Source organism: Pongo abelii, chromosome 8, assembly GCF_028885655.2.
Source record: "Pongo abelii isolate AG06213 chromosome 8, NHGRI_mPonAbe1-v2.0_pri, whole genome shotgun sequence".
NCBI classification, from domain to species: domain Eukaryota; kingdom Metazoa; phylum Chordata; class Mammalia; order Primates; family Hominidae; genus Pongo; species Pongo abelii.
In genome coordinates, this window is record NC_071993.2 from 94,520,547 (window position 1) to 94,546,765 (window position 26,219).

General features: G+C 34.6%; 1 protein-coding gene across 7 annotated transcripts in view; it reads right to left on the minus strand.

Annotated features, from left to right (window-relative positions):
* ATAD1 (ATPase family AAA domain containing 1) overlaps positions 1-26,219 on the minus strand; it is an 89,967-nt gene that overhangs the window by 18,971 nt on the left and 44,777 nt on the right. For 6 of the 7 annotated variants that reach the window (XR_010141377.1, XM_054521381.2, XM_054521380.2 and 3 more), the window contains 5 exons: positions 21,785-21,883; positions 19,430-19,550; positions 13,565-13,765; positions 5,431-5,537; positions 39-128 (listed from right to left, as the gene is read on the minus strand). Coding sequence is in view for 6 of the 7 variants with exons in the window: in XM_054521381.2 (XP_054377356.1) it covers positions 39-128; positions 5,431-5,537; positions 13,565-13,765; positions 19,430-19,550; positions 21,785-21,883 (618 nt within the window). In the remaining variant the exon portion in view is untranslated. 7 annotated transcript variants of the gene reach the window in all.

Sequence of the window (26,219 nt, forward strand, 5' to 3'; positions counted from 1 at the left end):
GTATTTAACTCTTCATAATATCAATCAAGACCACCTACAGGCTGGTTGATATGAAATCTTGTAGGCATTCTTCTCATTATAGCCGAGTCAAGATCCTGAGGACGATTGGTAGCTCCCATTACTATGACCTAAGTGTATAAAGAAAACAGAAGATATTAAATCTACCAATTATACTCCTCTGAGAATGTTATTACTAGGGCTTAGTTTTAAAAATTAAGTGGTATTTTAACTAAATCCTTTGTAAGAAATCTGATTTTAAATCACTATTATTCAACTATTTACAGGTATAAATTGAAGTTAATCCTAAATAAATCAAATAATAGCAAAACTGGAAAACTAATGCATTTCACTTCATGTTTTTCTAGTAATTAAAATATGTAATGTTCAGTTGCAAATAGCCACTGAAGAATTACTAAAATTTGCTTTTAAAAAACTATTGTATTTTGCAAACTATGATTGCTTAATGAATACATGTTGAATGACTAAAAGCCATTATGTTATAGCTTGGGTATACAGTTTGGGAGTATAGGGGGATAATTCAAGTCCTTAAATAATAATATTATGGAGATAATCATTTCCCCTTAATAAGTCTGAAGATTCTGGTAACTGTAATAGATACTGTGTACTTTTTCTCTGTATTTCACATCATCATCTCATGGTACTATCAGCATTGCAGGTGATAGCTTCTCAGTGCGAAATAAAGTCTCAAGTAATCCAACTTTAAACAAAGATAACAGAGTATAAGCAAACATCAAAATGCTGGGAAGAACTCTTTTTAAAAATGCTGGCAGCCCTGCCAACCTCTGGGTCTATGTCACTTATTTATAAAGGATATAGAGATTTAAAAAAAAAAAAGGAACTTTAAAAATAAACATGAATAAAAACAAAGATATATAAAACAAGTTAATTTCTGAAGGACATCAATATTACCTTTGCTGTTGATACTTCAGTATAACCCAGTAACAATACACATCTGCCATCCAAAGTGAAATTTATTGGTATTCCATGGAAACACATTTCTCTAACATTACCTTATTTCTCCCTAAGAGGTTTTACATTTCTGAAATAATCCAAATCTTATATTCTACTTCTACTCTACATTGAATGACATTCAGGAGCCTCAGAGCCCAATTACTTTCAATTAACTGTGAGAGTTTGCCACCTAGAGGAAGAAAATATAAACACAAATTTGAAAAATGTTAGTTCCACAACACAACATAATGCAAGTTTGTATTTGTGTTAAGTGGTCCTAAAATCAAAATATTAATGCTCATATCTATTTTTATTTTCTTTCTTTCTTTTTCTTTTTTTTTTTTTTTTGAAGACAGAAAGTAGCTGGGACTACAGGCACATGCCACTGTGCCTAGCTGATTTTTCCGTCTTTAGTAGAGACAAGGTCTCACTATGTTGCCTATGCTGGTCTGAAACTTCTGGGCTCAAGCGATCCTCCCCCCTCAGCCTCCCAAAGTGCTGGGATTACAGATGTGAAAAACCACGCCCAGCCTCTTTACTGACTTTCTACAACTCAATAAAATTAATAAAAAAGAAAAAATTTCTTCCAAATTTAAAACAAACATCTTAAAAGTGGGTGAATGAACTAAAAGCATAAGATAATGAATGAGTATAAGGAAAAAAAAATCACAAAAGGCACTGTGGTTAAGTCAATATTTGGGGGAGGGAAAAAAGGGAAATGGGCAGCATTTGAAGAAACATAGGACAAAACAAAACAAAATTTAAAAGCCAGTATAGAGGATGGAATACTAAAAAATAGAATCAAGGAATCCAAATAAAACTAGTAAAACATGGCCTATTGAGTATGTATAACAGATACTGATGATGAAAAAGCAAAAGTGATTGAAATCACGTGTAGTTTCACATAAAGAAGCAAATTCTAAGGGGTAATTTTAAGCAGCAAAAGCAGAGAACCTTTTCATATATATTAATTCAATACAAATGAGCTAAAATTTAAAACAGGAAGTGACAGTAATTTTTTACTACTTAAGAAACAAAATCAATGCTCCTTTTAGGTGTTAGTTGTTCAAACTTTTAAAAAATCTTTATTTTCTGTTCCTGCATTCATTTGCTAAGAATCATGGCCTCCAGCTTCATCTGGAGGAGGGAGAGGATCAGGAAAAATAACTAATGGATAGTAGGCTTAATACCTGGGTATGAAATAATCTGTACAACGAACTCCCCAAGACACAAATTTATCCATGTAACAAACCTGCACATATACCCCTGAATTTAAAATAAAAGTTTAAAAAAAACTCTTTAAAACAAAACATGAAGATAATTTTATCATTTCACATTTAAAATAATCAGACCTAAATTTACATCCCAAAACTTTAACTTCATCAATGAATACCCTAAAACACTATCTTTTATGTCTCATGTCTCTCAAGATGAAGAATATGACATCAGTTACTAAGGTTTCCAGAAACAGTGACGGGTTTCATTGAGCCTTTCTCTATTTCTATTTCCTTGGTGACCATATTACAAGAAAGCTAGCTAGGGTACTGGGCTCTCTTCATAATCATAGAAAAGACAGTTCTAGAGAAGAGCTAACTGGTTCATATGAAAGTAGAATATGTCTGAAACTATTACTCAAAATTAATAATATCAACTTTAACCCCCCCCCAAAATACAATAAAGGTTCAAAAGTGACTGCAATTTAATAAAAAAGCAGCATCTTCATTTGCTCTCTCAAATCAAAACTCATCATAATGAAAACAGTAATTGCTATTAGTGCAATAAGGAATTTTGGTTCTGAAAACTGTTTTAAGTTATGCTGTACCAGAATCATACTGTGGAGCTACAGATAAAGTGGCTCTGGAGAATACGTCATCCAATTGCCGCTATATCTCCTGCTGAAAATAGTTGAACACTATGCTCTGACAGGGTACAAAATATTAAGATATTTTCTCTTACATGGGCTAACTTTCCAGTTGTCTAAGTGCTTTAAGTATTATTTCTCAGGGAGAATAATTAGTTTTTGGCAACCTGTACATGAGTCCCATTGATAAACTGCATAGATTTATCAAAACCAATTATTAATGAAAAATGTTTCTATTAATGTTACCTAAATTTATCTATGTTATGTTTTTTCTCTAATCATTCAACAAAAGCTAAAGGCTGTTTTTCTCATAATAAAACTACACTTTCACAAACATAATGTAGAATCTGGAGGACATGTGGCTTAATTTTCTTCTTGAGAATGTTGTTGTTCAGACTTTTGACTTATGCTAATGCGGTGGGCTTAAGGGATCCTTAAACCCTCTGGCCACAAAAAGAAAATATTTAAAAGACTCAAATAAATTAATCTACAATTTTGCAAAGAAGTAAACGAATTAAGCTAAGGCTGGAGGTAAAGCCTATGTACTTAACTCAGATTAATTCCTCATAACAGTTCTGAGGTAGGTACTATTCCTCCCTTTTTATAGATATTATTCCCTCTATACAGATACAGAGTGATTATAAAATTTGGCCAAGGTTACACAGCTTGTTGATGCCAGGGTTCTGATTTTCTAATCCAATTAGAAACATGAGTAATAAGCAAGAACCTATCAAAACTGACCTGGTAGATTTGAAAAAAAATCTAAGAATTTCTAAAACTGAAAAATATAATACTTGAAATAATAAGCTCAATGAAAGAGTCAGATAGTAGAACAGCTTCAAATGAACCAACCAGAAGAAAGGAAAAGAAATTATCCAGGACATAGCACAGAAAGACAGAAAATATGAAAGAGACGTTAAAAAAGACATGAAATAGGCCAGGCACAGTGGCTTAGCCTGTAATGCCAGCCAAACTTGGGAGGCCAAAGCGGGCAGACTGCTTGAGCTCAGGAGTTCAAGACTAGCGTGAGCAAGATAATGAAACCCTGTCTCTACAAAAAAAAAAACACCTAAATTAGCCAGGTGTGGTGGCGTGCACCTGTAGTCCCAGAGCCTCGGGGTGCTAAGGCAGGAGAATCACTTGAGCCCAGGAGGTTGAGGTTGCAGTGAGAGCCATGTTCACGCCACTGCATTCCAACCTGGGCAACAGAGTGAGACCCTGTCTCAACAAAACAAAACAAAACATGAAATAGAAATAAGGTCCTACATATATCCAACTGGAATTACAGAAGGAGATAAAACATGGAGAACAATAATTGAAGAAATAATAACTGAATTTTAAAGAATTCTAAATATAATACTTTTTTTAAAAAGGCAAAAACATTACGAAATAGGAAATACTAAAGTTGGCTGGGCACAGTGGTTCATGCCTATAATCCCAGCACTTCGGGAGGGTGAGGTGGGTGGATCAGTTGAGGTCAGGATTTCAAGACTAGCCTGGCCAACATAGTGAAACCCAGTCTCTACTAAAAATACAAAAATTAGCTGGGCATGGTGGTGCATGTCTGTAACCCCAGCTACTTGGGAGGCTGAAGCAGGAGAATCACTTGAACCCGGAAGGCGGAGGTTGCAGTGAGCCAACATCACACCACTGTACTCCAGCATGGGCGACACAGCGAGACTCCATTTCGAAAAAAAAAAAAGAGAGAGAGAAAATACTAAAGTTAAAACAACAAAAGAACACTGTTAACTTTTCCATGAGATATAAGTAAGTGATTCATTAAAAAAAAAAAAAAAAAAGAAAAAGAGAAAATGGTTCTAGGATGTTTATTTCCAGCAATCTGGCTGAAAAAACAAACATGCCAGATTAACTTCTTTTTAACTTTCTTTTAAACCACTGAGCTGACAAGAAAGCATGGAATATTCAGAGGCCAAAAACTAAATGAAAACTGTGAACCTAAAGAGGAAAACTGAAAAATAAAGCTCGCTTTCTCTTTGGTCACATAACAGGGAACAAGCTATGGTTTCACAGCCATACAGGAGGAAGAGGAAAAGCCTAGGATACAACTCTGTCTTGTATAAAATTGGGATCCTAAAGATAGGCATAGGTGACAGGAAGTGAGAAAGTGTTGTCAGTTTCAGCTACTAATGAACTCTGTCAAATGAAAATCAGGGAAGTGACTAAGAATTGACAGTAAAGACTATAAGGAATTATGGTAAAAGTCAAAAGTAAGAATTGAGGAAAAGAGAAAACAGTTTTTTAAAAAAATGTACACAATACCCACGGACACTAGTCACTTCCTCTCCTTAGCACTGTAGGTTCTGAAAATTCCAAGGACAGGCTTTACTCTGGTGTCTTCTCTTCTGTTGCGTCTGTTTCAGGCATTTAGGCAATCTACTAATGTTTTGGTAAACATGAAGTCCTCAAATTGGATAAAGTTTATACAAACCATATTCTTTTGGATCCTTATCACTTAGTCATAAGTGTAAATAATTATGAAAAAAAAGTTTGTACAAAAGCATAATAAGTAGCCCAGCAAATTTTCTATTAAGAACAAAAAAACCAACACAAGTTGAGGGCAGATTTTATTCAAATACCTGGCAGCTGTGATCAGTATCCAGTCCATCCCAGAGACTCATAAACTGAGCTTTCATCATGGCTGTAGCTTCATGGTCAGAACTTGAACGGTTTCGTAGAAAGGAGTCTAGAAGTAAAAGGTCCTTAACCTTAGAAATTAAGAATTAATTATTTACCCTTTTTTTTTTTGAGACAGTGTCTCACTCTGTTGCCCAGGCTGGGGTGCAATGGCGCAATTACAGCACATTGCAACCTTGAACTCCCAGGCTTAAGTGATCCTCCTGCCTCAGCCTCTCGAGTAGCTAGGACTACAGGTACGTGCCACCACGCCTAGCTAATTTTTTTTTTATTTTCTGTAGAGACAGGTCTCACTATGTTGCCAAGGCTGGTCTTGAACTCCTGGCCTCAAGTGATTCTCCTGCCTTGGCCTCTCAAAGTGCTGGGATTATAGGCATAAGCCACCATGCCTAGCCTTATTTTATTTACTCTTTATGTAATTTCAAATGTTCCTAACATACTGAAATGATAAACGTTTTAGATGATGGGTATTCTAATTACCCTGGTCTGATCACTATATACTATAGTGATCATTGAAATGTCACTCTGTACCCCATAAATATGTGCAATTATTATGTCAATTAAGAAAAATGAAAAGAAAAAAATTGTTTTAAAGCTGAAAACTTTATGAAAGATTACAAAGAAATTGGGCTATGTGTTTTAGACATTCTGATACAATAAACTTGGTAAATTATTAGGCAAATTAAAACAATCATTCATAATTTTCATTTCTTCTCTAAAAATACATTCATGACAACATATGTAAGAAAAATGAAGGATCTAGTACTGAGAGGCTGGAAGAGTTACGTGGAATCTCAGATGAAAGCCTGTGTGTTTTGCCTCTAACTTTCTAGGTCACCTGAACCCTATGTGCTCTTAGTTATGGGGTTGCATACTTTTTTCTCATGCAGTTTCCTGGTAATAAACAAAAACGACATGGAAAAATGAGCAAAACACTATTAAGCTGAAAAATGTAGGACAGAAAATGATTTAAAACATATATGCTGGAATGTACATACATATGTTATACAAGGTAAAAAAAGCTTTTATGGAAATATACCAAAATGCTAATTACGTTGTATTATAGCTCAGGGATGGATTTAAGGACAAGTTTAACTTTCTCTTTTAAATTATTTTCTGTCTTCCAAATTATCTACAATGAACACGAAATGCTTTTTTTAAAAAAAGGGGAAAACAATTTTATTTTAGAATATAAGACTGAAAGGTGCTACATCCTAATAATTAAAAAAATAAAAATAAAAATAAATCTAGGATTTTCTAGTACAATCCCCATTTCAAATGTTTTGTCTTGTATCCTATAAATCACTTTTATTTCTGAATAACTATTACATTTTAGCATTGAAACTACAACACAAACTTTGTCGATTATACATGCAAGTGGCACAAAAATATCTTGTAATGTGCTATGTCCACACTTCAAAAAAAGTATTTTTTATAAAAAGTAATTCCAGCAAAAACACATTACCATGACATATGAGAGTCCTGCAATGGCAAACATATATGCTAGATTTATTTAAAGTTTAATTTTGTAAAATCTGTCCTATCATTGGACTATAATTCAAACTAACCCATCTATTCTGAAGGTGGAAAAACCAGTCATTTTAAAACTGCCTAATCTTTAAAGATAAATTTTAAAATTCAACTGCCTACTTAATCTTCCTAATCTTCACTATCAATAAGTGGTTTTGGCAAGATGGTTACTTAAAATAATATGAAAAATTTAAAATGCTAGATGTGTATAAATAACTACATCAATCATTAAATTAAGTGTGAGTGGATTAAAGTCTCCAAATACATGACTAAGATATTAGAATTAAAAAAAAAAAAAAAAAACTCAGGGCAGGCAGATGACTCAAGCCAGGGGTTCGAGACCAGGCTGGGCAACATGGCAAAACCCCTCCTCTATTCAAAAAAAAATTTTTTTAAAACAACTATATGCTTGCTTAGAAGAAACATACTATAAATATAAGGACTTGGAATGATCAAAAAATAGAAAATGACACAGGTTGAGTATCCCTCCCTTATCCAAGATGCTGAGGACCAGAAGTGTTTCAAATTTCAGATTTTGGAATATTTGCATATACATAATGATATGATATCTTGGGGATACAACCCAAGTCCAGATATGAAATTCATTTATGTTTCATATATACCTTATACACATAGAATGAAGGTAATTTAATACAGTATTTTACATAATTTTGTGCATGAAACAAATTGACCACAATCTGTTACATGAGGTCAGGCATGAAAGTTTTCCACTTGTGGCATCATGTTGGTGCTCAAAAACTTTTGAATTTTGGAGTACTTTGTATCTTGGATTTTTGGATTACATATGTTCAATCTGTATCTGCAAACACAAAAAATTGGATAGATTTTTTTTTTAAAAAAAGTAAATGCACATCTGACAAATGGTGCTGGAGCAATTGGACATTCATAGGCAAAAAAACGGACCAACACAGACTAATTTTCACAAAAAACACAAAATGGATCACGAATATACACGTAAAACACAAAATTATAAAACTTCTAGGAAATAATATAGAAGAAAATCTAGGTGACCTTGGACTCGATTAACTTTTATGTCTAACACCAAAAGCATGATCCATCAAAAATAAATGTGTAAGCTGGACTTAAAATTCCTGGCTGGGCACGGTGGCACTTTGGGAGGCCGAGGTGGGTGGATCACTTGAGGTCAGGAGTTTGAGACCAGCCTGATCAACATGGTGAAACCTCATCTCTACTAAAAGTACAAAATTGGCTGGGCATGGTGGCAAATGCCTATAATCCTAGCTACTTGGGAAGCTGGGGCAGGAGACTCACTTGAATCCAGGAGACAGAGGTTGCAGTGAGCTGAGATAGCACCACTGCACTCCAGCCTGGGCAACAAGAGTGAAACTCTGTCTCAAAAAATATATAAAATAAAATAAAACAAAATAAATAAAATAAAATTCTTGCTATGTGAAAGGAAATGAAATGACAAGCCACAGACTGGCAAATAATATTTGCAAACACATACCTGGTAAAGGACTTGTACCCAAAATATAAAAAGAACTCTTAAAGTTCAACAATAAGATAATAACCTAATTGTTCCCAACACAAATAAATGATAAATCCTTGAGGGATGGATATTCCAATTAGCCTGATTTGCTCATTGCCTAGGTACCTCATACATATGTACAATTATTATGTATTAATAAAAAATTAAAAAATCAAACAATAAAAAATATTACAATTGTTTCAAAATGGGCAAAAGGTTTGAACAGACACCTCAACAAAGATACACAGATGACAAATAAGCATATGAAACAATGTTCAATATCATGTCATTACGAAAATGCAAATTTTAAAAATGGGAAACTATTAGATACCTATATACCTATTACAATAGCTAAAATCCCCAAAATTAATAAAACCAAATGCTAGAGAAGATGTATAGCAACAGGAACCTCAGTTATTGCTGGTGGAAATGCAAAATGGTACAGCCACTTTGGAAGACAGTTTGCTAGTGTCTTACAAAACTAAACATTGTTTTACCATGTGATCAAGCTGTGGTACTCCTAGGTATTTTACCCAGTTGAGATGCAACCTGTGTCCACAGGAAAACCTACACATGATGCTGTCAGCAGCATTACTCCTAATTGCCCAAAACAAGGTGTCATTTTAACTGACGAATGGAAAAACTAACTGTGGTACATCTACATAATAGAATATTATTTAGCAATAAAAATAAGCTATCAAATCATGAAAAGATGTGGAGGAAACTTAAATGCATATTGCTAAGGGAAAGAAGCCAGTCTGAAAAGATTACATATTGTATGATTCCAACTGTACCATTACAGAAAAGGTAAAACCATAGAGACAGTAAAAAAAGATCAGTGGATGCTAGCAGTTTGGGAGGAAAAGGGAAGGACAAATATTTGATACTATTGTGTATGAGACTGTAATGATAAATAAAAAACATTATGCTTTGTCAAAGCCCAAAGAACTGTACAACACAAAGAATGAACCTTAAACTATGGACTTTGGTTAATTACAATGTATCAATATTGGTTCATTATTAAATGTCTCATGCTAGTATTAATACTAGGAGAAACTATATATCTAGGGGGCATATGGGAACTCTCTATATGATTTCTGCTCAATTCTGCAAACTCAAAACCATTATCAAAAATAAAGACTATTAATGTATTTTAGAAAAGGTTAATGAAGATAAGAGGTTGCAAGAAACAAAGAAAAAAAATCCCAGAGTTCAGAAAAAAGTGGAACTGAACATAAGAGTTGGAAAACCTTGATGTGATTATGCCACTGTCTGTTGTGTTTGTATACACAGCAGGTATGCATATAGACATATATAGCATCAAAAGGTTCTGCTTTGTTGTTAACATCCACATACAGGCTGAAGCCAAGATGCTTGGAAGGATTAACACTCACAGAAAGTGTAGACAAGAAAAAAAAATTTTGCTCATCACTGTACAAGGAAACTTGTCCATCTTTGCCTGGGCTCTGAGGGGTAAAAATGTCCTCCTTACACAAAAAACTAGGACCATGGGGAGTCTCTTTCAGGTATGAAGTCTAAATTTGTACCGCCATTCAGTCCGGGAACACACAAACTGAGAAATTATCTAAAATTGGTTTTGAACGATCAGACCCCTGAAGTTCTAAGCTGAGGATAGAAAAAGTACTCTGGATCCTCTTAGGCAAAAAAGAATTCTCATGTAAAAACAAGCCTAAAGCCATCTAATGTTACAAATGACACAAGGAAACAAACCACTATTAAAAAAAAGTTAACATAATGTAAAATTAGAATTTCAGAAAAGAGCAATTCAAAAACTATACAAAAATAGTATGTTTAAAATTCTAAAGATATAAAAGGGATTGAAATTCTAAAATAACAAGCTACAGTAAAAAAAGGGAAACATTTTATAAAGAACCAAACAGAACTTCTAAAGTTCAAATATAATCAACAAAAAACAAACCCAATAGTTGAAAGATTAAATATAGCCAAGGAAAGAATTGCTTTTATAACCTACTCAAAAATTGAATTATTTTTAAGTTGTACCATTATTTTATGTACCAACAAGAAACTTAAAATGCTGCCAACTCAATTGTAACATGCTATCCCAATTTCGAAGATGTTAAAATGTAAAAAACAAAACAGTATGTCTTAGAATTGATGAAATACGGTACAGAACTAAATGACAAACTGTAGAAATGACTCAAAATGAAAGAGATGAAGAATTTTTTTTTTTTGAAGATGGGGTCTTGCTCCGTTGCCCAGGCTGCAGTGCAGTGGCATGACCTTGGCTCACTGAATATCCTCAATCTCCTGGGCTCAAGTGATCCTCTCACCTCAGCCTCCCAAGTAGCTGAGACTAGAGGCGTGCGTTACCACACCCAGCTAATTTTTGTATTTTTTTTGTAGATATGGGGTCTCACATGTTTTCCAGGCTGGTCTCAAATTACTGGACTCAAGGAAACCTCCTGCCTTGGCCTCTCCAAGTGCTGGGATTACAGATGTGAGCCACCACACCTGGCCTGAGAATTGTTTTTCTTTAATGGGAGCATTGCAACATGCAAAGATATACAATGGCTGAGAAATCCTCCAGAATTAATGAAAGTCATATATCCTCAGATAAACCACCATAAGGCTTAGCAGGCTAAATGAAAATAAATACAGACCTAGAAAAAAACCATACTTAAATAGCAGAATGACATAAAAATCTAACAGCAACTAGAGAGAAAGGATAGATTACTTACAAATATAGGGCAATAAGGAGAATTCTCAAAAGCAACAAGATTAGAAAGATTAGAATGCAATGGAATTGTAGCTTTAAGATGCTGAAAGTGATTCTGTATCATTTAAGAGAGAAAGTAGAATTAACACATTTTCACACACAGAAAGAATCTACTCTTTGTACAACCTTTGCTGAAAGAACTTTGAAAGACTTCAGTAAAAACAAAGTTAAATCCAGAAAAGACAAGATCAAAGAAGCAATGGTGAGCAAAAAACGTAGCAAACGTGGCACTAAACAAGCAATGCCAGTATAAAATAGCAATTAATATAGAAGGTATAAGAAAAATAAAATGTTTCACAATAACATGTAAGAGATGAGATATTATTATTACCTAAGAGTTCTAAGTTCTCTGTGAATTATTTGGAAGGAAGGTAGAGATTACCTTTGACTTTTAAGTTGATATTCTAAACGTTTCACTAAAGTAAAAGAATGTATAACTTCGAAACCTGTAGCAAGAAAAAGGGAATAAAGCAAAAAAGTCTACTAGACTGGTAAATTAAAAGCAAAAAATAATATAGCAGAAATAAATCAGCTAGGTGTTATAATCCCAGCACTTTAGGAGGCCGAGGCAGGAGGATCATTGGACCCCAGGAGTTGGGGGCCAACCTAGGCAACATAGTGAGACTTCATCTCTACAAAAAAATTAAAACATTAGCAGGGCATGGTGGCACACGCCTGTATTCTCAGCTACTTGGAAGGTTGAGGTGGGAGGATCACTTGAGCCGGGGAGGTCAAGGCTGCAGTGAGTCATGATTGTGCCACTGCAATCCAGCCGGGACAGAGCGTGAAAAAAAAAAAAAAAAAGAAATCTGAATTATTTCAGCTATCATAATAAAATCAAACTAATCACACTTCCCAGTTAAAGAGAAGCTTAGATTAAAATTTTTAGACAATACAGCTAATAGGCCAGGTGTGATGGATCACACCTGTAATCCCAATGCTTTGGCAGGCCAAGGCAGGGCAGATTGCTTGGCCCCAAGAGTTTTAGACCATCCTGGGCAACATGGAGAAACCCTGACTCTACAAAAATTAGTGGTGTGTGGTAGCACACACCTGTGGTCCCAGCTACTCAGGAGGCTGAGGTGGAAGTTTCAGTTGAGCCTGGGGAGGTTGAGGCAGCAGTGAGCCATGATCACGCCACTGCATTCCAGCCTGGGTAACAGAGTGAGATGCTGTCTTAAAAAAAAAACAACAAAATAAACTAGCTATATATTCCTCTGTTCAAGATGCACACCAAAACACCAAATTAACGAGTAAATTGATGAGAAAAGATACATACAGCAAACAAGTAACCAAAACAAAGCTATACTACATATCTGTATCTATTTTTCTCTCTACATGTTTACACAGTCTATCATACTAAATTTAACTATAATAAAATATAATTCAAAACTACAGTAATAAAGCTATATAAATATATATCCCAATACTAATAATACTGTATTAGTATAACTATATATATTTATATATACATCATACCAGGAACAGAACAAAAATATTGATCCATAAAATATAGCAAGAGTCCATTAATATAAAAGTCATGACATACAGCAAAGGTTAGTCTAGTTTGCTGTCTTTTTGGAAAAGAATGAAATTAGATTCCTATCTCATGTTATACATAATTTTTAAAAAGAGAACATTTATGGGGATAGTGAAGGTATTTTTAAACCAGATACAAAAAGTATAAACCACAAAGGAAAAATACTGACTATAGCCAAATATTAAACTGTAAAAAAAAAAAAACTATCAGAAACAATGATAGACTACAAAACAGGTGTAATCATAATAAACATCAACAAAAGAAAACTACAAATAACTCCAAAGAAATATTGACAATTCACAAATAAGAAAACCCAAATGGCTAATCAACATGCTAAAAGATGCCCAAATTTACTACCAAGCAGGAAAACATAAATAGGTATAATAACTTTAAAGAACTGGTAATCCTAGTGAGGTTGAAGACAGATACATCACACAACCAAATGATTCAACTTCTAGGTATCTGTCCCAGGCAAACATATATACATGAGAAAACATGTACATGGATGTCCACTGCATACTGTTTGTAACAGAGAAAAGACAGAAAAACCTATCTATCAAGTAGGGGAATATATAGTCTATGGTTCATTCTACAACACAGAAATTATACATACCATATTATGATGTTGGTTATGTTCTTTGTTTTATTAACATGGCCTAATGTTAAAAACTAAGTCTGGTTATCTAAATATCTCTAAAAATGGCCTTTAAAAATACTCATATAGAAAACATAGCATACCTATTTCATCTATAAAGATGATGGATGGTTGTAGCTTTATGGCAAGGGAGAAGACAGCAGCAGCCAATTTTTGAGATTCTCCATACCACTTATCGGTCAGTGTCGAAGGCTGAAGGTTAATAAATCGACAGCCTGCTTCTTTGGCTGTGGCCTTGGCAATCAACGTTTTACCACAGCCTGGAGGCCCATAGAGAAGAACACCTGGAAATGAATATGTTATTTATTACCTTTAAGGGGATATTTGCTTTAATTTATATGATAATCAATAGAATATTAATTCTTTCCACAAAAAACTTTCGCAATATTCAATTCTGCTTTTATTTAATCTTGTTTATAGTAGGTAAGACAGGAGAAAGGAAGATGCCATGTTCTAAGCTCAGTGTCAGTTAAGAGCGTGTATTTGGGGATTACAGCATCCTGTGCCCTCTCCCTTCATGAAAAGGTTCAGTTTAAATGCTCACCTTGACATCCAAATTCATACCACTTTATCAACAGTTGATAAACAAAATCATCTAAGGCCCTCCACCTTCACAAGCAAAGAAAGCACCATAGTGCATTGATATTAGCCTACAGAAGGTAAACAACTTCAAAACAGATTGTGGCAAATACTGTTTTGCTGTTGCTCACAGATTAAGTTTTAGCCAAAGGACATGTGCCTTTTTCCAAACAAATAATCTTTTCCTAAAAGAAACAAATTATCAGTCACTCCTGTTTTAATTTCCAAAGAATAAAACTGTATTATTAACCTATGGTCTCCATTAACAGCATTTTGCTGCTAAATACCATTTAAGGTAACACTTTTAATACAAGGGATCTAGAGGTTGGGATCTTGAACATTTTAGGAACCACCATCAACTGTTTCTCAACTAAAATGAGATAGCATTTTCTAAATTTAATAATATTAAATATATAATAATACTAAATGTATAATACTAAAATTATAATTTTACCAAATTACTAAACTCAGTACTACATGATTTGGCACCTAACTTAGTACTAAGACGGTTATTAAAATAAACCATCTACAGACAGCCCTAACAAAAACTGTAATAGGCAGACCTCTCAAAATATTTGCTTAATTCAAAGCTCAACTTTTCCTATGAAACAGTATTTTTTAAAATGCCATCTGTATAGATGGCATGCTAGGGTGAACTGGAAGGGATCTGGAGGAGTACAAAATTTTCTTATATATAATAAAAATAAAATTCAAAAAGAGAGGAAAAATAATTTTGTATGAAATTTCCCAAAAATATCTCAATTTAAAAAAAAAAAAAAGAAATCTGCACCTGATTCCATAACTCTAGCAATTTTATTTTTCACATCAAACACTTCAAAATAATGTTCAAGCTCTTCCTCAAGCATATATAGAATTTTCTACTGGTCTTTATAATTCTTGAAGATTCAAGTTCTAACAGCAACTAATCCAAGTTTAATCATATGAAACTAAACTTTTCTAAAGCTGACTTTTAAATTTAAATCCATAAGCTTTACTAATACATGTTAATTGTATTTTCAAGTATTCTGCAAATTTTAATTAAGTTCACTTAGGTGCTTAAAATTTGGTTAAGTCAGTTATAATTTGAATCTTCTACTGACACTTTTCTTTTGGATGGCTCATATGAAACAATAAAGAATAGTAATCTAAAACCACCTGTTTGCAGATACTTGGAATTATTAATTTCATCATTTTGATCACATAATTTAATATAGAATGCATATCCATTATAAAACTTTCATACACGTTACTTAAATCTCTGGGTTTTTATATTGTTACACTTGGTACTTTCTTAAAAACTAAATTAAATTTCAGGGTTTTTAAAACAAAGTATTTATGCAAAAGCCTCCATATTTTGTTGACTTTGTAGCTACTCTACCACTTCATAAACATATTCAGTGCTTTTAGAATGTTGTGTTTGATTCAAATTATTCATCTATCACTTGGAATATTTCCCTTCTAGTAGTTCGGTTTTGTTACTTCTTAGCAGGATTAAGTTTTTCCTCTTCAAGGATTATAATTAGTGTTATTAACTGAGCAGTTACGAGTGTCTGGAGTGCCTAAAGATTTAATATGCAAAGAAAGCTTTTGGCTATCCTAACTTTCTGGGGACAGGCTATAACAGAGAAGGTACACAAGCTGTCAATATTCCCTTCTTGACCTGGGTAGTAGTTACATAAGTGTTAGCCTTATAGTTATTCAGTAAACTGCTTTATCCCCATTCCTGTGGCTCATGCCTGTAATCCCAGCACTTTGGGAGGGCGAGGTGGGCAGATCACGAGGTGAGGAGATTGAGACCATCCTGGCTAACACGGTGAAACCCCGACTCTACTAAAATATAAAAAATTAGCCAGGCATGGTGGTACATGCCTGTAATCCCAGCTACTCGGGAGGCTGAGTTAGAAGAATCTCTTAAACCCGGGAGGCAGAGGTTGCAGTGAGCTGAGATCGCGCCATTGCACTCCAGCGTGGGCAACAGGGCGAGACTCAATCTCAAAAAAAAAAAAAAGTTACACTAAAATTCACATTGGCTTGTCTGACAAATTATCAGTGAGTCTAGAGATAACATTATTTAGAGTGGCACCTTTTCTATATACTTTCCTAAAATGGTCTCCACAGTGATAATAATTATGATGGATGACAAATGAGTACTGCAATGAATGTGAGGCATTTGACTTTTATTATTAGCTTTGCAATCTTTAAATTAGTTCTTTGAGCTTAATCTGATACTTTTATAACCAACTTCAACAAATAAAAACTGTGTGTATTATCTTAAGCTTTATAGAGGCTTAAAAATTTAAACCCCTTTTTAAGATGGATGTTTTTGGTAATGGCTTTACTTAGTAAGTGCTATATGCAAATAAAAGATTTAGGAAGAGGCTGGGCACAGTGGTTCACACCTGTAATCTCAACACTTTGGGATACCGAGGCAGGAGGATAACGAGGCCAGGAATTCAAGACCAGCCTGGGCCACAAGGTGAGATCCCGTCTCTACAAAAAATTAAAACATTAGGCAGGCATGGTGGTACATGCCTTGCAGTTCCAGCTACTCAGGACCCAGAGGCAGGAGGATCATTTGAGCCCAGGAGGCTGCAGCAGTGGGCTATGGTTACACACTCCAGCCTGGTGACAGAGTAAGACTCTGTCTCCAAAAAAAAGGATAAGGAAGAAAAAAAGTATTGGGATAAACAAATCTAAATTTGAGATAATCCTCATTTGTGACAAATATTCCACCTTATTAGTGACTATTTTTCTTTTTTGGACAACTGTTTATTGGCTTTAATATAAAATTTGTCCAAATGGTGCAAAAATACACATCTATATAAATTAAATCTACTTAAATATAAAGTACTTGAGAAGAATATGGGTCTTTATAACAGAAAATCTATTTTTAAAATTATTTGTTTCCTTAGGTTATTCACAATTTAAAGAATGCACCAAAACATGAAGTATAACATTCACAAATATAATAAAATTTATATACCAAAATAACAATACAGAATTCAGAAAGTTTACAGAGGAAGCCATACAGTATTCAGATGGATTTTGTTGGAATTTCAACTGTTGTAAATTTTTAGACGTTTGAGGGAAAAAATCACTTTTTTAATATAACCATCAATATCTTATGTGTGCCCCCATTTCCGTGTCACCAATTAGCGGCATCATGGTGTGCATTAGCTTCAACTTTATATCTATACACAATAGTTACATATGACCTCATGCAGTACATGGATACTGCAGTCACTCTCCAATTATCTTTTTGTAGTCTATGTGAAGCAGTGATCACTTTCAGCTCAGATAGCAATAAACTGTCTAAGGATAACATAAAATTGTCAATAACTCTAACCTAGGTAACCTAGTTCCAGTCTCAAAATGGAACAAATAAGGATGCATCTGATTTTACACTCTGTTTCTATACACCAATATCCAATTTATCTTGAGGGTCAAAAAGTAAATTAATGATCTTCAAAACTGTTATTCTTAATTAAAAATTGTCCAAAGACATAAAGGTGAAAAAGTTCATATAGCAAAACTTTATATAATCAGAAAATATTAATGTAACTTTTAAATTGGACAATGCTTTCAAATAAGAAGCGAATTTACATATAACTTTTGAAGTATTCCCTGCATAATTTGGTATCCACTCTGCTAAATGGGTCTTTAAACCAAGTCCAGCTGGAGAAATCACCCAATTACCTGGTCTAAGATAACACTGATAAAAAAAGAAGCTTTCTCCAACAGCATATAAAGGGTATTTTACTTTCCTAAATTCACTAGCATTGTCAAATTGAGAACTAAAAATGCAGGAAAGTCATTTTTTGTTCAGACTACAAATAACCTGGAAGAGGGTAGTAAAGACTTAACTAAATAATCCAACTATGGCCATACATTTTTGATCTGGGCTTAAATAATCATTCAAAGTTTTTTTGGGGGCGGGGGGGAAATCACAATAAACAGTGTTTTGTTAGGAAAAACTATAAGCAGTGTTGTTATTTCAGAAAACAAAAAGAAATACCTAATAGCTTTGTTGTTTTAATAATAAAAGAACATGTCATTTTTGCTGTTAACTGTCATCCTCCACTTACCAGAAACAAAAATTATGTAGTTCATAAAAATGCACAGGTACAGGCTTCAGTTACCTTTGATATGTAAATTAATGCACTTTATTGATATAGCTGCAAATTTAGAAAGATTATAAGCATTATAATTTAAACATACATAATGCTATTTTGATATTTTTAAAGATCCACTTTTTTGAAAAATCAATGTGACTAATAATTTGAGTTAAGTCTTGACTAACAACATATCAAACCCATATAGTTTTGGCAATACATTAGATAAAAGCTTCTGCTAGATGAAAATAAGCTATCTCGTGAAATTTGGATCTGAATGCCTAGTAACACACACATATATCTCTCACTGTAAATTATGTACACTCCATCCGAATCACCTTTAACAAGCCTTAAGCATGACAGAAATATTTGCACTAGCTGGGCACGATGGCTCATGCCTGTAATCCCAGCACTCTGGGAGGCCAACGAAGGTGAAGAACTTGAACTCAGGAGTTCAAGACCAGCCTGAGCAACATGGTGAAACACCATCATTACCAAAAATATAAAAAAAGAGCCAGGCGTGCTGGCACATGCCTGTGGTCCCAGCTACTCAGGAGGCTCAGGTGGGAGGATCACTTGAGCCTGGGAGGCAGAAGTTGCAGTGAGCCAAGATCATGCCACTGCATTTCAACTTGGGTGACACAGTGAGACCCCATCTCAAAAAGAAAAGAAAACAAAAGAGAGAAAAGAAAAAAAAAGAAATATTTGAATGAACAAGAAGTACACTTAATGATGCAGTTATGAGCACATTCAATTCTTGAGTTCCAAGACTTTCAAAGTGATTTTGAATAAGCAAACGTCTCCATCAAAGTTAAATATTTAATTTCTAGTTTATCTGCAGATAAATATTTCCTGAAAAAGAATCATTACATTCTAAAAATAAGATCATTGGAGCTGTGAAACAAGAAAAAAATGTCTTGGCTTGAAAACAAAACAAAACAAAACAAAACCAAAAACTTGTATTATGACTTTGAATCTTTCTTTAATCTTGATTTTCCAAATTTTAATTTACTTGGAAGTAAGAGAAAAGAAATTGAAGGAGATATTTTAACAAGAATTCTAACATGTAAATACAGGGGAAAAGTTTATCTCAATTTCAGAAGCTGAAGAATGAGCAATTATTTTAAGAAACTGTTCACCTAGATCTCAGCATCCTCTTGAGAATTTGATTTCACAAAAACTAGTTCTACAATGGCAGAAAGTTTCAATGTTTTCTAGGATTTTAATGCTTTAGGCGAATATATACCTTAACCATACCTTTTGGAGGCTGCAGAAGCCTGGAATTCTCAAACAAATGTTTCTTTTTGATAGGTAAGATGACTGTGTCTTTCAGATCCGTAATGACATCATCTAAACCTGCTATATCACTCCAAGTAACCTGGCAAAAGTTAAGGTCAACATGAATTTTACTACAAATGTACACTCACTAAAGTAAAAAGAACCCTCCCAAAATGGCAAATGTTAATCTGATAATTATACATAAATAAGTTAAAATCATATATTAACATGAGTAAAGACTTTTCCAAGCAGTAATGAAATAAACTGCTATGAAACTGGAAAAAGGAATTTAATAGTCAACTATCTACTATTAAAAATCTGTAAGTCAGGTACTCAAAAATCTGCAAGGGTCTAATAAGCTAAATTCATTCCACTTATAAGGAGGAAATACTCTGCCACAAGAATACTGAGAACCAGCTGAGACATAATTTAGCACTGGCTGATGGGAAAGAGCTCATCAGGAATGTACCTATTTTATACAGGATGTTGTCAAGCATCACAGAAATTAATTTTAGAAATAAGGTCTTATAAAACATAGCTTCTGAATTTTATCCATCAAAAGTAAACCTATGGGTCAGGCGTGGTCGCTCACGCCTGTAATCCCAGCACTTTGGGAGGCCAAGGTGAGAGGATCACTTGAGGTCAGGAGTTCGGGACCAGCCTGGCCAACATGGTGAAACCCTGTCTCTACTAAAAATACAATAAATAAATAAATAAATAATTAAATAAATAAAAATTAACCGGGTATAGTGGTGTATGCCTGTGGTCCCAGCTACTTGGGAGGCTGAGGCAGGAGAACTGCCAGAACCTGGGAGGCGGAGGTTGCAGTGAGCCAAGATCACGCCACTGCACTCCATCCTAGGTGACAGAGTGAGACTCTGTCTCAAAAAAAAAAAAAAAAAATTACATCTATGTTAAAACTTAAGGAAGTATCTTTATAAATAAAAACAGGGCATACATATTTTCAAAATAGACAAGAAAAACCTGATTCAACTTGTCCTGAAAGGACTGGCACTTGTCCTGAAAAGAGCTGGAGTTGGGGCCAATCAGAAGCAATACTTTACAATAGATTCATTTCCTTCAAAATGTAAAAAAAAAATGATAAAAAGGGAAGGTGCAAACCAGCAGCCAGATCTGAAAAAAAACATAACTTTCATTGTAACAGCAACAAAAAACTAAGTCTGTTAGTACAGATTTATTCAGAAATTAATATAAGCAGGGTTCCAAGAAGGTACCATTGTAAATCTATAAACCAAATTCAAATGCAGGCTTAATTCTAGGGTGTGTGTATGTCTCTGTATACACAGATATTAAGACATTGCAGACTTTTATTTTCTAGATTTGGAGATGGGGCTATTTCATTCTACTTATTTATAGCAATATAACATTAATGTATTAAGCAAATATTTTCTATTTATAGAATTTATAAATGTATACTTATTGTTACAAAATATTCATATAGGATCTTATACATTACATCAATCTCATCCTCAAAATAATCCTTATGAAGTAGGTAAAGCAGGTATTATTATCTCTAGATTATACATGAGGGAACTGAGACTCAAAGAGGAAATCATTTGCCAAGGCCATTAATGGAAAACCTGGGATTTAGTATCCTGTGTTATCATACCATATTATGAAAATTTAGGTTTAAACTCTATAAAACAAAAATCCACATGACTTAAAGCAGTACGCTTTATATACCACAAAGGCAAATATATAAAAGTTTTACTAAACAAATGTGTACAGAAAACAGTTAACAAAGTAGGCCTGAGACTGTTATCCTTAGAAAGGCATATTTGCAAGATTGGCCCTTGGCTGGCATGTGGGAACTTAGATTTCAGGAGAGTGCCACAATTTCTTGACAAGAACAGCTCACTGTGCCTAAACTGTGCAAACAATATGGTTTATGCTGAAACATCCATTTTCCTTCTGGGAGTCTAGAATTTTGGTACATTTAAGGGAAGAGGGAAGCTATATAACCAGCCCCCAATAAATATGTTGGAGACTGAGTCTCCAGTGAGCTTTCCTGGTGACAACACTGCACATGTGTTGTTACAACTTGATGCACTAATTAAGCACTGTGTGACTCCACTTGGAATCTTGTGCCTAGCTTCCTTCAGACTTCATCCCATGCCCCCTTCCCTTTGCTGATTTTGCTTTGTATCTTTTCAGTGTAATAAATCATATACAGGAACACAACTATATGCCGAGTCTTATGATTCAGCCTAGAGAATCAATGAACCCGGCCATGATCTTTAGGACCCCTGACACAAAATGTTAGAACCCACCCCCACCTCTAAAAAAATCTTAAATAAGATTAAAGATACATACATGCATATTAAGAGGGTCTACAAGATGAGCAGCAATACTCATTTCATATTCTGAGAGCTTCACATTTTTCACACCAATTTGCTTCATTAGTTTTTCTGCCTAGAACGAAAAGAACAAGCAACCTGCTTTGATTTGGTATTTAGATACTGGCACTTCGAAATAGATATATGTGAAGTCTAAAGATCAATGAACAGATATACAAGAAATTTCCAAGGATATTCTAGGCCCCTTGATCTTAGCCTTCTCCATTGTGAGCCCTCAGGTAACGATTTGAGGCTCTATTCCACAGAAATCAGGGAAATTTAACCACCTTTCAGGAAACGAGAAAACAGGTTATGTGACTGAAGAGATCTTACACTTCCAAGAGGGGCTCCCATTGTTTCAATGACACTCTAGGATACAGCTTAGTTTCTCATTCCGAATAGGACTATCATGACTGGTAAAGGTAAAATCTCAAGATGAAAGACAGAGGAGTTAAGGAGGGCAAGAAATGTATAACTGAAGTTTCTTTAAACTGAGTATCTGAAACAGATGTCCAACTTCCTTCAAATTAATCCAGGTATCTACAATAGATGGCCATACATATCCCATTTTAAATTGCTCTGTTATGCTGTCCCTTTTAGGTAGAAGACAATTCCTGGGACTGGGCAACCAGAGTTATAATAAAAAAACTCTAAATTAGAAGTATATCTACATATATTCTCAAAGCAGGGCACAACCAGCATTAAACCTACGAGTTCTAGCAATACAACAAAGCTTTCAATTAAAATAATGAAAAACATTTACTGAGTGTGCCAAATATTATGCCAAAATACAGTAAAAGGATTAACTTATTGAATCCTAAGAGCCAATACTATGAGACAGTCATAATATTTTCCCAATCACAGAAAAAGAAACTGAAGTTTAGCATGATTAGGTAATTTGCCTTTGGTTAAAAGTTAGCCAAGAGAAGAAACAAGATATGAATTCAAGGAGTCCAACACTGGAGTCCATACTTGACTACCACACATATTTGCCCTGATTTCTTCAATTTTAAGATTGGAGTTCATAACCATGAAAGAGTCTTTAAAAATCTATACAGAACAAATTCAAATTTCAATTAAGTGAACATTTTAGAAATGAACGGACTCTGGTAAATCATGTTTACCTAAGTTTTGGTTATTACATTTTCCTAAAATGCTTTTGATTATATAGAATCTTGCTGTCTGTCCAGGGCTATGACTGTTCTAAAAGGAAATTCACATCACACAGCATTTTAGTTATAGAATGGCTAGGAGGTTAGGATAAATGTGTTTAATAGCTTTAAAAAAAAAAGTACTATGGGGGCCAGGAATGGGGGCTCACACTTGTAATCCCAGCACTTTGGAAGGCTGAGTTGGGAGGATTGCTTGAACCCAGGAGTTCGAGACCAGCCTGGGCAACACAGACGCCATCTCTACAAAAAATCAAAACTTAGCTGGATGTGGCAGTACACACCTATAGTCCTAGCTACTCTGGAGGCTGAGGGAGGAGGATTACTTGAGCCTTGGAGACCAAGGCTGCAGTGAGCCATAATCATGCCACTGCATTCCAGCCTGGACAAGAGACAAATCTTGTCTCATAAGAATTTTTAAAAAGTGCTATGAACCACATCCCATAAATAGGATACATCTCCTATTTATCTTGCCCCTGTAAAATCACTGAATCAATAGATAATCTTTTGTAGATTCCTTTGTCGCTTGTAAATACCTTCTCTTTTACTGCCATAAGTCGTTTACATGTCAGTTAAAAAAGGTATCCTATTTTAGCATCTGAATAACATTTACTCTTCATTTTCATTATGCTACAGTAAATGTGAAACCCTCCCACATGTGTTCTTTTTAAGCAATGCTCGAAGACAGTGGTTTTCCCAGGGGACATTTAGCAAAGTCTGGAAATACTTCTGGTTGTCACACTTGGGGGTAGGGTGATACCAGCATCTAGTCAGTAGAGGTAGAGATGCCACTGAACATTCTACAAGGCACAGGACAGCCTCCCTTTCCCCATCCCAAATAATTACTGGCCCAAAATGTCAACAATGCCTGATCTGAGAAACCCTGTTTTATTCCCTATTAGCTAGTTGCCCTGAAAATTTTACTCTATGCCTAAATAAAGCTTTTTAAATTGCCTCTTGATTTAAAGAATAGCCTTTATTTCTATCTGGAACTTCCTAAACAAAAAATGACAAATGAATAATGTTTAGTTTATATAGAGACAGAAAATTTTATCTTTTCAAGTTTACCTAAGATCTCTTTCCTGCAACAGCAGTCCCACTTTGACAATCTCTTCAGGTTGTATTCACAATATATCATTAAAAGAAAAGGGAAAAGGAACTAATGGTTTTATTGAGCACCTACCATATCTAGCACTGTGCTAGATAATTTACAATCAACTCTTAAAATTAACCTGAGAAGTACTATTATTATCCTTATTATTTAGATGAGGAATTTACAGGTCAGAGAAATTAAAAGAAATGTCAGGATTATACAGCCAGGAAGTGCCATTAACAGAGCTCAAATACTGATTTGTCTAATTTCGAATCCCATATTTTGCTGAAACACTAATATTCTTCATTTGGGAGAGCAGAACATGGCTGGCAAATAAATGGAACGCACCAAAAAACACACCAAAACTGCCACCAAACAAACTGTGTCCCAGGAAAAAGTTATACAATTGCCTAGTTTTGACACTTTTAAGTGAGCCACTAGATAAGCAGAAAAACAAAATTATGATTGGACTACTGTAAAAATGGCTTATGTTTATGCATACTTTCTTGTTTACAGCTTAATGAAGTTATATTTTCTGATCACCATGGTTTGCTTGTTTTTTTTTTTTTTTTTTTAAAGTAGGTCTCTCCAAGTGGTGGTTGTTTCTGTGGAGGGAAAATGAGTTGGATGGGGAGTGTGTGGGGGCCAAAAGAAGGAGGAAAACTTACTTTTTACTGTGTACCCATATTTTTTGACTGTTCCAAATGATTTTCTACCCTTTCACACTATTTTTTACCCTTTCATCTATTTCACTTTTTTCTCTATGTAAAGTATTATTTTTTCAAAAAGATTAAGCAGTGGAATAGGAAATATTAAACTAATATTTTTGCCTGGAGTGGGGAAGGCAGAAATGTGGAAAAGCAGCAGCAAAGAAAATACTTATGAGCTAACACTCATTTCATTCAGGTTCTAAAGATCCATAAAATTGTCCTTTTGGAAGAATCAGTTTAGAAAGTTGGACATGTCATTAACAAGAGTGAAAAATCAGAGATGAATGAATTAAACTTAAGTTAGAAACAAGGACAACCTCTGATCTTTTTACTGAGGTCACAGCTGAAGTGTTCCAATTTAAGTGTATGCAGATGAATCACTGATATAAAGCTTTTTAAAAATGCATTTAAAAGGGAACTAACAAGGACTCTGAGTATGTAAGTATCTTTATATAATAAGTATAATCATTTATTACAAAATTACATTAAAACTCTGGAAAAATATCTTCTTCTACACATGTGGAAATAGTGATCCTCTTTTAGGGTTAGTGTACTTATACCTCTTTCCTCTCATTTTACCATTATGTATTCTGAAAGTTCTTGGGTAAGATGGCTTTGTACTGTAAAAGGAAAACAAATCTTGGGGAACCCAAATCACTAAGCTAAAGTGAAAAGTGAAGCTGGGAACTGCTTAGGGCAAACCTGCCTCCCATTTTATTCAAAGTCACCCCTCTGGCTCACTGGGATAAATGTGTAGCTTACTGCCTCCTTTGAAGAAGCTAATAAGAAATTCAAAAGAATGCAATCATTTGCCTTTTATCTACCTATGACCTGGAAGCCCCCTCCCTGCTTCAAGTTGTCCTGCCTTTGTTTCCAGTTCCATACAGAACCCAATGTTCATCTTACATATGTTGACTGATGTTTCGTGTCTCCCTAAAATGTATAAAACCAAACTGTGCTCTGACCACTTTGGGCACTTGTCTCAGGACCTCCTATGGCTGTGTCATGGGCCCGTGTACTCAACCTTGGCAAAATAAACTTTCTAAATTAACTGAGACCTGTCTCAGATATGTGGGGTTCACATTTTGGTGACCATGAAGGGATTCTGAGTGGAGGTGCCCCTGACCTTTGACAAATCTCCTATCGGTGCTTGACACCAGCATGAGCTAACTTTATGGCTCAAACCAATACTATTTGCTGATGTCTGTGAGTATTCCCTCCAGATAACACCTGAACTCCCAAAATTTGGTGGAGACCTAAAGTTTATTTTGCTATACAACTCCCTTTTTTTGGAGTTTCACTTGCTTCCAACAAGGAAAGCAAGATTTCCTGCTTACATAGCGATGGAGGGTAGGTAACTCCTTTACAGAGTTTGAGCTCACTCCTAGCAGGGAAGATGAGTTTGACTTTTTTCCTGCTTCTAGGATGTAGAGAGCAGTC